This window comes from Saprolegnia parasitica (assembly GCF_000151545.1).
Source record: "Saprolegnia parasitica CBS 223.65 unplaced genomic scaffold supercont2.68, whole genome shotgun sequence".
In the NCBI taxonomy this organism is placed as follows: domain Eukaryota; phylum Oomycota; class Saprolegniomycetes; order Saprolegniales; family Saprolegniaceae; genus Saprolegnia; species Saprolegnia parasitica.
Window position 1 is genome coordinate 53122 of NW_012156462.1, and position 12208 is coordinate 65329.

General features: G+C 56.5%; 7 protein-coding genes across 7 annotated transcripts in view; 3 read left to right on the top strand and 4 right to left on the bottom strand.

Annotated features, from left to right (window-relative positions):
- SPRG_20981 (hypothetical protein) overlaps positions 1-625 on the top strand; it is a gene marked incomplete at both ends in the record, with an annotated part of 1225 nt that extends 600 nt beyond the window's left edge. The window contains one exon of the mRNA XM_012350680.1: positions 22-625. Coding sequence (XP_012206070.1) covers positions 22-625 — 604 coding nt within the window. The remainder of the gene's footprint in view (positions 1-21) is intronic.
- A 704-nt stretch (positions 626-1329) lies between these two features.
- On the bottom strand, positions 1330-3073 carry SPRG_11162 (hypothetical protein; the record flags this gene model as incomplete). The annotated part of the gene is made up of 3 exons (XM_012350635.1): positions 1330-2634; positions 2701-2793; positions 2858-3073. The coding sequence occupies 3 exons, from the start codon at positions 3071-3073 to the stop codon at positions 1330-1332; spliced, it is 1614 nt and encodes a 537-aa protein (XP_012206025.1).
- Positions 3074-3500: 427 nt separating this feature from the next.
- On the top strand, positions 3501-5253 carry SPRG_11163 (hypothetical protein; the record flags this gene model as incomplete). The annotated part of the gene is made up of 3 exons (XM_012350636.1): positions 3501-3746; positions 3804-3896; positions 3952-5253. The coding sequence occupies 3 exons, from the start codon at positions 3501-3503 to the stop codon at positions 5251-5253; spliced, it is 1641 nt and encodes a 546-aa protein (XP_012206026.1).
- Positions 5254-5263: 10 nt separating this feature from the next.
- SPRG_11164 (hypothetical protein) lies at positions 5264-6443 on the bottom strand. Its single transcript, XM_012350637.1, has 3 exons — positions 5485-6443; positions 5387-5426; positions 5264-5344 (listed from the first exon to the last, which is right to left on the bottom strand). Exons 1-2 carry the CDS (start codon positions 6346-6348, stop codon positions 5388-5390), a joined length of 903 nt encoding a protein of 300 aa, XP_012206027.1. The 5' UTR covers positions 6349-6443; the 3' UTR covers positions 5264-5344; position 5387.
- Positions 6444-7614: 1171 nt separating this feature from the next.
- SPRG_11165 (hypothetical protein) lies at positions 7615-8762 on the top strand (the record flags this gene model as incomplete). Its single annotated transcript, XM_012350638.1, has 2 exons — positions 7615-8177; positions 8376-8762. The coding sequence occupies 2 exons, from the start codon at positions 7615-7617 to the stop codon at positions 8707-8709; spliced, it is 897 nt and encodes a 298-aa protein (XP_012206028.1). The 3' UTR covers positions 8710-8762.
- A 241-nt stretch (positions 8763-9003) lies between these two features.
- On the bottom strand, positions 9004-10852 carry SPRG_11166 (hypothetical protein). Its single transcript, XM_012350639.1, has 3 exons — positions 10613-10852; positions 10462-10554; positions 9004-10395 (listed from the first exon to the last, which is right to left on the bottom strand). The coding sequence occupies exons 1-3, from the start codon at positions 10826-10828 to the stop codon at positions 9076-9078; spliced, it is 1629 nt and encodes a 542-aa protein (XP_012206029.1). The 5' UTR covers positions 10829-10852; the 3' UTR covers positions 9004-9075.
- Positions 10853-11159: 307 nt separating this feature from the next.
- Positions 11160-12208, bottom strand: part of SPRG_20982 (hypothetical protein) — a gene marked incomplete at both ends in the record, with an annotated part of 3658 nt that continues 2609 nt past the window's right edge. Inside the window, 4 exons of the mRNA XM_012350681.1 lie at positions 11160-11534; positions 11594-11665; positions 11724-12108; positions 12157-12191. Of these exons, the coding sequence (XP_012206071.1) occupies positions 11160-11534; positions 11594-11665; positions 11724-12108; positions 12157-12191 (867 nt within the window). The remainder of the gene's footprint in view (positions 11535-11593; positions 11666-11723; positions 12109-12156; positions 12192-12208) is intronic.

A 12208-nucleotide genomic window follows, 5' to 3' on the forward strand; every position in this document is an offset into this window, starting at 1 on the left:
ACCTCAAGTCGTCGGACGCAGGCGCAAGGCATCGCCAGGCGTGGTCTCGGCCAAGACGACGTCGGTGACAACGACGCCGACACCGACGCCTACACCGACACCGGCTGGCAACCGCACCTGCGGCGCACCCGAATGGAACACCGACTACTACGGCAACGACATCTCCAACTTTCCCACGTCTGGCTTGGTCAACGACATGTTCAAGCAGTGCTGCGATGCGTGCAAGACCACGCCCAGCTGCGGCGCGTACACGCTCTCGGGTCAGGTCTGCTACCTCAAGACCGTTGCTGGCAACCGCCGATCGGTCAACGGTGCCATGTCAGCAGTCGTGTCGGGAACGTGGGTCACCTCGACGCCGACCTCGACGGTGGTGATTGTTCGGACGTGCGTCAACCCACCGTTGTACAACGCAGACTTTTTTGGCAGCGACATTGCCATCTTGCCAGCGACCGGCGAGTTTAACGCGATGCTTGGTCAGTGCTGCGAGGCGTGCAAGAAGAACATGGCTTGCAACGCGTACGTCTTGTTCGAGGGCGTCTGCTACCTCAAATCGGCGTCCACCAGCCCTCTGGCCAAGAGCGGTGCGACGGCCGCCATTGTCACGACGATGACGATTGCGTCGTAAGCCATTGCGTACCCAGATTGCACTCTGTTTTATATACCGTAACGTGACGATGTTTTGCATGGTTTTGAGTCTTAAAGAATGTGGCCATGTATTGTCTATATGGATGAGGCCAATAACACATTGAGAAATGCAGTACAACACAAGCTCATGTCCTTTCTGCGAGTGAGGGGTCGAGAGACATCCACATTGACTCGCCGTTTGAAAGGCTACCGCCGCGAGAACATATTGCGCACGTGGCTGCCATCCGTTTAACGCGAATGGATCACAGTGGGCAAATGGAAGAGGTCGCAGCAGACAAGTCGACCTGTGCAAGTAGTCAAGCAAGAGCCAAGGCCGCGTCTCGTCGGCTAAACAGTCGACCAAGATATCTAGGCTTTGTGAGTTGCCTTGGCCAATGCAAATAGGCCGAGCTAGGACATCACCTGTCGGATCGTACATGTTGGTTTACCTCGTGCAAGCTATGCAAGGGGATATTCCCTTGAAACTATTACTGAGCCAAAAAGTGGGTCCACCACCGTTAAAACCTCTCCGTACGCTCAACGACCAAGTGTTGGTACCAACGCTACGCACACAGGCGTAGCTCGACGTCATTGCGTAGCTTTTGCGGATTTGATTGTCAACGCAAACATGATTGACGTAGTGATAGACTGCCAAAATACATTGCGTTAAAATTGTTTCTTTTCACAGCATTACCTTTCAGACGTCTAGACCTTGGTAAACGGGACATCCACAAGAATTGTTGGCGACGACGTGTTGAGCCCCTCGACACCAAACGCCGGCCCGCCGCTGGACATGGCATCCAGCGCCCACAGCAGCGTCGTCGTCGAGTTGCGCGCAAAAGAGATCGGCGCCGCATAGACGCCGTACTGCAGCTGGAGACCACCGTTCTGGCCGCGGGAGATGGTCGCGTTGCCGTAGTACTCGGTTGAAATCGTTGCGACATACGTGCCGATCAGAGCGTTTTGGGCGGCCACTGGGATCGGATCACTCAGCTCCGTCCACGGCGCGCCGCCAAAGACACGCGCATTGCACGGCGACGGCGGGCGCAGCGCATTTGCGGCCGCAATCGCCTCTTCAAGCGCGGTCACTAGCGTTCGCTCGGGAATGTCGAGAAAAATGCCCGCGAGGTACGTCCGCATGCGGTCCGACAAGACAGCGTCTTCGAACGGGCCGCCGTGGGCCTCGGCGTTGGCAAGCAGCACGATACCGAGCTGCTCTTTTGGTAAAAAGCCATTTCGAGTCTTGAACGCGATCGTGTCGCCGCCCTTGTCAAAGTAATGGTGACCAAACATGAGGTTGCCAATGATATCAAAGCCGTAGCCTGCCGTCATGGCGCCGCCGTCTGGGTTGTACGACATGCCGACGAGCTTGGCGAGCGGCGCAAACATTGTGTTGATATTGTGGCCCGTGATCATGGCTTCGATGGTCGTGGGCGAGCGAAAGATACCCGCGCCTTTCGAGAGGAGAAACTTGGAGAAAATCGCGAGGTCTGCCGCGGTCGAGAGCATCGACCCGGCGGCCAAGTGCCCGTTCTTGTACCCAAGTGCAACCTCGGGCGACGACCGCAAATCGTACGGTCCAGCGACTTTGCCGTTGCAGATGACGTGGCCGAACGAGAGGTCGCCATTTGCTGGCACGTCGGGCACTGCCCCGTACGTGTTGACCATACCGAGCGGTTGGAAGAAGGTCGCATCGAGATACTTGGCCCACGTCATGTTGGTCTGGTACTCGAGCACTTGACCGAGGATCTCGAAGTTCATGTTGGCGTAGGCGTAGCCGGGACGGAGACGTCGGGTGGTCTTGAAAGTGCGGAGCGCTCGCACTAGGCTCCATTCATCGGGGAGGACGCCGAAGCCCCAGCCGTTGTCGCCTTCGTATGCGCCGAACACCGAGTTCATGGCTGCGAGGTCGCCGAGCGTCGTGTACTTTTCCGCGTACTTGTCAACGAGCTCAAACCACGGGAGACGGAGCTTGACCGGGTCATCCCAGCTCAAGCGTCCTTCATCTACCTATCACAGTTGACCATTCGTCAGAAGTCCAAATGTTAAGTTACAAGACATCAACAAGGCACGTACCAGCTTGGCGATCCCCAGCGCAATAAATGTCTTGGTGAACGACCCAATCTGAAACTGCGTGTTTTCAGTCACGACGTTCGAGTCGTTGCCGTACTAGACAATATAGATCCATGAGTACCCGATACAGTGTTGCATACTAGAGATCGATGAGACGTACTTGTTTGGTGCCAAAGCCGCGGGTGAGCACCGTCTCGTTCTGGTAGACGATCGAGAGGGCAAAGCCTGGTACTGCGTGCTGCTGAAGCTGGTCTTGAACAAATGCGATCGCCATTGCCTTCTTCTCGTCGAGCGACCGCTTCTGGGGCCAGTCGATGATAAGCCGGGCATGGGCGAGCTGCAAGAGTAAGATCGCCGCCACGTACATCCAGCGCATGGTCGTCTTAAGATGATGGCAATTTGAAAAGTGAGGACTTGGTGGGAACTTCCTACCAAGTCCTTACACCCAACGACCCACGCAACACGGACGCTTCCCACTGGATAGTGTCCTGCGGTGTGTTGGGTCGTTGGATCGTGCTCATGATACCGAGCTTTTGATTGGTTACCTCCAGTTAGTCAATCGTTGACGACGTGCATTCCGACGCAGATTGAATGTAATTCACGCAGCATCCGGTAAAGCCTGATGCGCGGCCAATCCAGCGCCTCTATATCCGTATCAAGTAGGCATGGCGCCCCACTCAGATTGCCAGCTCCGATTGCCCCATCCTTGGAGACCATGTATCTTCAACGATTGCCTAACTTGTCAATGCAGCTGTGAGCAGACACTTTGCCTTTAGCGGCCTCGAGCGCACTCGATTGCCATCATGCGCTTCCTCTTCCTAGCGCTCTCGTCGTTTCTTGGTCTTTGGGTCGACCAAGTGCGGTTCATCCCGGCTCTGCTGCCGTCGCCGTTAACGTCAACAAACGGTGAGCGGTCGCTTCAGGACAAGAAGGCCGAAGCCATTGCGTTCGTCCACGACCAAATGGTGACGCACGCGCTGCCGGGTCTTGCGCTCGCTGTGGTCTACAAGAACGAGACCATAATCGCGTCCGGTTTTGGCACCAAACAGGTACCTATCTACTTTATCCTGACATGATGTGGAAATCATGTCTGTACTTGATTCTAGTATGGCAACGATGCGAATGCGGTGACCGCCGACACGATTTTCCAAATCGGTTCGTTCTCCAAGACATTTATTGCCCTAGCTATCGGCAAACTCGTACGTATACCATACAACTATTTCGAGGATGTTTGCAAACTCAGATCTTCGATAGGCCGATGAAGGCCGTTTGCATTGGGACGACCCGGTCAAGCTCCGCCTTCCGTGGTTTCAGCTCAAGGACAAGTATGCTGAAGAGTACACGACCATCGGTGATCTCCTCGCGATGAACTCGGTCTTTGCGTCTGGCCAAGGCGACGAAGCGTGGATGCTGGGTGGCGTTGACGAGCGCGCATCGGTGCGAGCGGCTGCCTACCTCGAGACGGCTGGCCGGCCGCTGCGTCCTGGCTACGCCTACGCCAACATGAACTACGAGATCCTCGGCCAAGTCATCGAGTACCAGACCAACCAAACGTGGTCGCAGTACCTCCACACGACGTTCTTCATGCCGCTTGGCATGACCCACACGTACGGAGCCGTGCGCGAGGTCCCGCCGTCTGGCGACCTCTCGTTTGCCCACTACCACTGCAACAACTTGGTGGCAGGGCCGTTTGACCAGCGCATGGCACCTGAAGTTGTTCTCAACGGAAACGACTACATTGCCGCGGGTTCGATCGTCTCGTCGGCAGGTGACTTGGCGATTTTCTCGAAATTTCTGCTCTCGAAAGGTGCGGGCATTTTTCGCTCACCCGCGATTATCGACACGATGATCACGGGCCACAATATCAACACGATGCATGCCACCCTCGGGCCGCTCATGGGCTACGCCTACAACGCCGACGGCGGTGCGCTCACGGCCGGCTACGGGTTTGATGCGGTGGGCGACATCATGTACGGGTACCAGTACTTTGACAAGGGCGGCGACACGTTTGCTTTCAAGACGCGCAACGGGTTCGTTCCCTCAGAAGACCTCGGTGTCGTTTTGCTCTCCAACTCGGAAGCACGAGGCGGTGCGTCTGGTGACTCTTGGATCGAAGACCGCATCCGGACGTACCTCCTCGGCATCTTTCTCGACGTGCCGCAAGCAACTCTCAAGGCCACGTACGAGTCGGCGCGGGCTATCGCCGACGCCTCTCAGCCGTCGACACGTTGCGATGCACACCTCTTTCAAGGCACCCCGTGGTCGAGCCTCGGGTCCCCCGTGCCAACGAGCGACCGCCGAGCACTGGTTGGCACCTACGTCTCTGCTGCGTCGCCCGCGTTCTACGGCAATTTGACACTTTCGGAAGGCAACGGCTCGCTCTTGCTGCACTACGGCAGGGACACGGCCCCGGTGCTCATCAAGGACGACGGCGGATACCTTTGGACGACGGCGACGGCGGGTTACGCGTTCGCTCCGAGTCTTGATATCCAACATATTGGCACCAACCAGACGCAGGTAACACTCCTCCGGCACCCGTTTGTGAAGAAACCATAATGCAAACGTGCTTGATGATGACACATGCAACCTCATGTCTATGGATTATTTGGTTCGATCCTGTCGGTGGTGCCCGCGGTCCACAATATAGCTAGTACAAATGCACTTGAGGAGCTTTTCTTTGTGAGGATACCTCAACGGCGGCGCTTCCGACGGCGTTGAACGGCCACGAGCTACACAACTGTCTGTAGCGACCAACGTCCTGCAAGACACACAAGAGATCGAGCAAACCTTGGCCTTGGCACCGCGCTCGATTTGTTTCTTGCCACCTTGGGGACCACTCGGTTTGGGCGCACTTGGGGCGTTCGTCCTCCCCGCAAAAGGCTTCTTGCCGCCGCGCCGCTTGCGCGTTTTGAACTTGTCACGTACAGCGCCCTCGCCCTCGCGGGCCTTCCGCTTCGTCCCTTCTTCGCTGATAGAAAAGAACTTTTTTACTGCCGCGAGGGTCGTCATGTGAGCCTCGAGCGGCTTGGCGTAGGTGTACAACGAGTCAAACTTGTGGATGCGTAGCTCGTCACGCATCGCATTGCGCAGCTGCGCGGGCTCGAGCTGATCGGTGATGATCTTGAGGATTGCTTTCCGCGGCCCCAAGGTCTCCATATCTTCTTGCAGGGCGTGGGTCTCGATGATTGTTTGGGCGTCCGTGATAAACGTGGCCACCTGCCCAAAGACGTCTTCGTCCGCGTCGTACTTGATCTGGAGCCCTTGAAAGAAAACGACGTAGTCGTGGGTCGAGCGGGTCAGGTGTATGTCATCGTTCGCGCGCTCATGCATCAAATCCGTCAAGCGACGTTGAAACTCCTTCTCCGTAAGGTCGTCGATGTCAATATCCCACTTGAGCATACACACCGACTCCAAGAGACCGCGCTCGATCGAGTCAATCCACTTCTTGTTGTAGACCTTGACCGGGACACCCGTCGCCTTCGAGTGCTCGAGTACGGCTTTGTCGTACGTGTCGCGCTTCTTCTTCCACGCGAGCAAGTACTTCCGGCCCACTCTCTCAATGGGCGGGAAAGTGATCGTCACGAATACAAAACCCGTCTTTGATGGACCATAGTCGCTCGTTGGCCGTCCGGTCAGCGACTTCTTTGTCATCTTGTCAAAGACCGTTCGAGACCAAAGTACTAGCGTCCGCGGTGCCAACACAAGCAGCAGCGAGGGGAGAGCCGTCTCTCGTGGGAAGCAGGCAGTTACTGATCTACGTGACCGATCCCCATGTCAACCGGACGTGACTATCTAGGAAGGGTCACTACCGGCGTGGAAGGATAGACTAGACGTGCAGCTAGTATGCAATATGAAAACCCATACAACTTGTATCTTCACTCGGCTTCTCCAGCTGAACGCAGCTTGCATTGGTAGGACATGGCTCAGCCTTTGGTCCACACACAACACTATCCACGGCTCAGATCTAATCCATTTGACGGTTAGATAAGAATCCGCTCTCGTCGCTCGAAGAGTGCTCTGGGAATTCTAAGCATCTGAGCATGTGTGCATTTGAGACCCTGTCATTCAAAAACGCTCAAGATCGATCCCAACCCTATCACGACGCAAGATCAAGTCAGCAATCTTGCTCTGTGCAAGATCATTGAGCCACGTTTCCGCCGATAGACCGAGGGTTGGAATATGAAAACATGACTCTGAGCACGCGACCGTCGGAATGGCTTGCAATTTGGCAGCCGTCAAGGTTCAATGAGCCTTCCCAGCACCGTCGTGGCATCACAAGTAGCAAACAAGGCTTTCTTCGCACCAAACAAAACATCAAGCACCCACGATGTAGGTGGAGTGTACGTAGACGTCCATCGAGAGTCGCTGCACCTCTTGCTTTTCCACCACGTCAAACCAAGACGCGACTCCAGCATGTATCTTTGGCCGCCGCTGGCCTTTCTGATTGGCCGATTTCGCAGCATTGCGTGGCAGCACGTCGGCCTTTCCTGCACCAGATGCTGATGCGTGGCAGCCGGAGAAGCTTTGAGCAGCAAGGGACAGTTCAGATTCACGTTGTGGGTGGGTGGAGCTGTAGAGGCTGCATTGGCAATCAGCTTTTGCTGTGCGACTTGAACTCGCGTAGGCGTATTTCCATCGTTCGAGTGTCATCCAACACCACGATTCGCTGTGGCATACACGCAATGTGGGCCAAGTTTGAAGTGTAGTGCACGTCTCTGTACTTGGTGTGGTCGCTAGCATGGCTACTGTGGCACAACGACCGTCACGACGGCCTGGATGTGGGTGGGTGCGACCTGATCGCTGCGTCGCTCGTTGCGACTTTCGAGCCAACTTCAAAACCAATCTCATTTTCAATTTGGACAGCCACCAGAACCACAACCTATGCAAGCTCTTGCAACGACCGCGCTGTTGGCATTGATGGCCATCACGGCGATCCACGCGCGGACATGCGGCGCGCCCGAGTGGAACACCGACTACTACGGCGACGACGTCTCCAACTTTGTGACGACCGGCGACTTCAACAGCATGCTCCAGCAGTGCTGCGACGGCTGCACGGCCAACAGCACGTGCGTCGCCTACACGCTCGCCAACAACGTCTGCTACCTCAAGTCGGGCGGCGGCAACCGCAAGCCGGTGGCCGGCGCCACGTCCGTGCTAATGTCCCGCACACCGGCCCCCGTCGGTACGTGCACTGCGCCCGAGAGTAACGTCGACTACTATGGCAACGACCTCTCCAAGCAGCTCGTGTCGGGCAGCCAAGCTGACCAGACCAAGGCGTGCTGCGACGCTTGTGCCAAAACGGATGGCTGCAACGCGTTTTCAATCGCAGAAGGAATCTGCTACCTCAAGTCGTCGGACGCTGGGCGCAAGGCGGCACCGGGTGTCATCTCGGCTAAGAAGGCAGGCGCGACACCGACACCGACGCCGACACCGACACCGACGACCACGCCGACACCGATCGTTGGCCGAAAGTGTGGAACGTTGACTTCTTTGGCAACGACATTTCCAACTTTGACACAACCGGCGACTTTAACAGTATGCTTGGTCAGTGCTGCGATGCGTGCAAGGCCAATACCAAGTGCGGCGCCTACACATTAGCGGAAAACGTCTGCTACCTCAAGACAACTGCTGGTAACCGCAAGCCAGCGAACGGCGCGACCTCGGTGACGGTGTTCGAGATCACTGCCCCGCCGACGCCGACGACTGCCCCGCCAACACCGACGACGGCTCCGCCGAACGCCAACGCCGACACCGGACCCGACGGGGTCGACGCTTCGCAAGTGTGGCAACCCCGAGTGGAACACGGACTTTTTCGGCAATGACCTCTCGGACTTCCAGGCGACCGGCGACTTTGGCGCGATGCTCAGCCAGTGCTGCGACGCGTGCAAGAAGAGTACCAAGTGCAACGCCTACACGCTTGCTGAGGGGGTCTGCTACCTCAAGACGACGGCCGGCAACCGCAAGCCGACACCCGGTGCGACCTCGGTTGCCGTCATCACCATCGCGTCGTAAAAGCATCCATGGTCCACGCATCGTCTACTGTAATTTCAATGTTTGGCAACCGCTTTTTGCAATTGTCTTACTATACGTATTGGGACAATATTGGTCACGGAGAATCGAATCGCAAGCGAAAGGACGTTTTTGCGTGTTAATATTACCGGACCGTCAATGAATCGTCTGCCTTCAGACGAGAGTATTAGCTGTGGAGGGCACGACCTTCTTGACGTGTCAAAGACCGTTTCTCTTACTGTCCTAGCTTGTACGTACAAGGATATAAAACACAGTCGAAAACACCGCTGTAAAGTAGTAGATTCATTATGTCTCTCTTCGGGCGCGGCGATACATATCATGACGTCCATACAAGGAATGTCATCCTTCTTATGAATAAGAGAGTTTCGTGAATACCATCCCACCGTCCACGAGGAGCGTTGGCGTGGACGTGTTGAGACCGTCAACTGGAAACGAAAGGCCGCCGGTCGACATGGCATCCAGCGCCCACAACAGCGTCGTCGCCGAGTTGCGTGCAAAATAGACCGGCGCCGAGTAGGCGCCATACTGCAGCTGGAGAGCACCGTTCTGGCCACGCGAGATGGTCAAGTTGCCATAATACTCGGTCGAGATCGTCGCCGCGTACGAGCCAATCAAAGCGTTCTGGGTGGCAGCCGGGATCGGATCGCTCAGCTCGGCCCACGACGCGCCATCAAAGAGGCGTGGCGCACACGGCGTCGGTGGACGCAGCGCCTTTGCGGCTGTAATCGCCTCTTCGAGGCCCCGAGCCAGCGTCCGCTCGGGGATGCCGAGGAAGATACCAGTGAGGTACGTGCGCATGCGATCGGACAAGACGGCGTCTTCGAACGGACCATCTTGGGCCTCGGCGTTGGCAAGCAGCACGATACCTAACTGCTCTTTGGGCAGAAACCCGTTCCGAGTTTTGAACGCAATCATGTCGCCGCCCTTGTCAAAGTAATGACGGCCAAACATGACGGCGCTTGTCACGTCAAAGCCGTAGCCAGCGGTCATGGCGCTACCGTCGGGCGCATACGAGTAGCCCAATACTTTGGCGGTCGATGCTGCCTTGGGAGCAATGGTGTGGCCCGTGATCATGGCTTCGATGGTCGTGGGCGAGCGAAAGATACCCGCGCCTTTCGAGAGGAGAAACTTGGCGAAGATCGCGAGGTCTGCCGCGGTCGAGATGATCGAGCCTGACGCATCGCGCCCGTTCTTGTACCCAAGTGCAATCTCGGGCGACGATCGCAAATGATACGGTCCAGCCACTTGGCCGTTGCAGATGACGTGGCCGAACGAGAGGTCGCCATTTGATGGCACGTCCGGCACGGATGCAAACGTGTTGGTCATGCCAAGCGGCTGGAAGAAGGTTGCATCGAGATACCGGGCCCACGTCGTATTTGTCTCATGCGCAATCACTTGGCCGAGGATCACGAAGTTCAAGTTGGCGTAGGCGTAGCCAGGACGGAGGCGTCGGGTCGTTTGGAAGCCGCGCAGCGCCCGCACAAGCGTCTGCTCGTCCGAGTACAGGCCCACGTTCAAGGCAATATCGCCTTCGTATGCGCCGAACACCGAGTTCATGGCTGCGAGGTCGCCGAGCGTCGCGTACTTCTCCGCGTACTTGTCAACAAGCTCCAACCACGGGAGACGGAGCTTGACCGGGTCATCCCAGCTCAAGCGTCCTTCATCGACCTATCACAGTCGACCATTCGTCAGAAGTCCAAATGTTAAGTTACAAGACATCAACAAGGCACATACCAGCTTGGCGATCCCCAGCGCAATAAATGTCTTGGTGAACGACCCAATCTGAAACTGCGTGTTTTCAGTCACGACGTTCGAGTCGTTGCCGTACTAGACAATATAAAGCCATTTGAGGTGGCCACATAATTTGGAGCAAGCAAGAACGTACTTGTTTGGTCCCAAAGCCGCGGGTAAGTACCGTCTCGTTCTGGTAAACGACCGAAAGGGCAAAGCCCGGCACTGCGTGCTGCCGGAGCTGGTCTTCAACAAATGCGATCGCCATCGCCTTCTTCTCGTCGAGCGACCGCGTGTGGGGCCAGTCGACGATGAGGCGAGCTTGTGCGAGCTGCAATAGCAAGATCGCCACGACGTACATCCAGCGCATGGCTCTTCGTGGCTGCTGGCAAATTGAATTGTGGTGATGTTGATCTGGGTTGTTCATCCACCGTCCAGCTCCGATAGGCAAACGGTTGTGATTGGCTATCACGACCACTGTGACCTGCATTCCGTGAAGAGTGCATGTCTGATGAGCACGCCACGAGCGCGCCTGTCCTAAACTCTCAGATATGATACAGCACAAATCTGAAGAAACACACAAGCATGGGCTCTAGAATGTCCTCGTCGTCGCAGAAACCCATACTGGTAATCCCGGAAATACACCGCCTGACAAGAATGTCCTCGTCGTTAACTCGATGAATCGACTCGACACGAGTCGTCTAGTTGCACGTAAATCCGGCACTGCGAAGCGCGTCCCGGCCATCGTCCTTGCCGACAATCACCCGCTGCATGGTCGTCGGTGACGCCAAGTAGGTCTGCGCCACGCGGACAATATCGTCCTTGGTCGTTGCGAGGAGTTGCGTGCGGCGCGCTTGCAGCATCTCGTGCGTAAAACCGCGCGTGAAGAGCCCTTTGCCCTTGGCCGACGGGGCTTGGGGCGCGTCAATCGAGGAAAAGAGACCGAGAAGCGCTTCGTCAACGTCGCGGTGCGAGAAGGCGCCGGTCGCCGCAAACGTGGCCGCGCCATCGTACGCCTCGAGCGTCTGGAGCGTGTGTGGGTCGTAATACGAGCTCATCTGAAACACACCTTCGCCCTATCGTATCAAAGTATCAACCGAAACAATCGAAAAAATCGAAAAAGGTAGAAAAATACCTGCGACGCGCCAGCACCGTACGCACCGCCCTTTTCGCGTACGTGCTGATGCAGGTAGCACGACGAGAGCACCTACAAATGCAAAGACAGGCATGATGTCTTCTTGAACAAATAGACAATAATAGTGTACCTGCGCCAGGACCGTCAACGGCACATGGTCGGCGTGGAAAAGCGGCACCGTCGGAATCGCTTGCACGTTAAAGTTGACCGAGAGGGGGTACCCAAAAAACGCATTGGGCGTCGCTTCGGGCAGCTGCGTCGGGGGAAACACGGGCGTCACCGGCGCAACCTCGCTCGCGCGCGGGAGGTGGGCGACGAGCGATCCCGCAATCGAAGCTTCGATCGCCGTCATCAGATGTGGTTCAGTGACCACCGAGAGACGCATGGTTTCCGACTGGAAAATGTGCTGGGCGAGCGCACTCAGCGCCGATGCAAACTGGAGCAGCATCGCCGGGTCCTCTTCGGTGGCCTTGAGCCACGCTTGCATCGCATCAATCGCCGTGAGACCGTGCAACCTAATGACATTATTTTCCATAAAATAAGTATAAAATACCACGACATACTGTTCGTAGGGCGTCGAGACCGCCGTGAGACCGAACTGGGCACGGGTCGCCG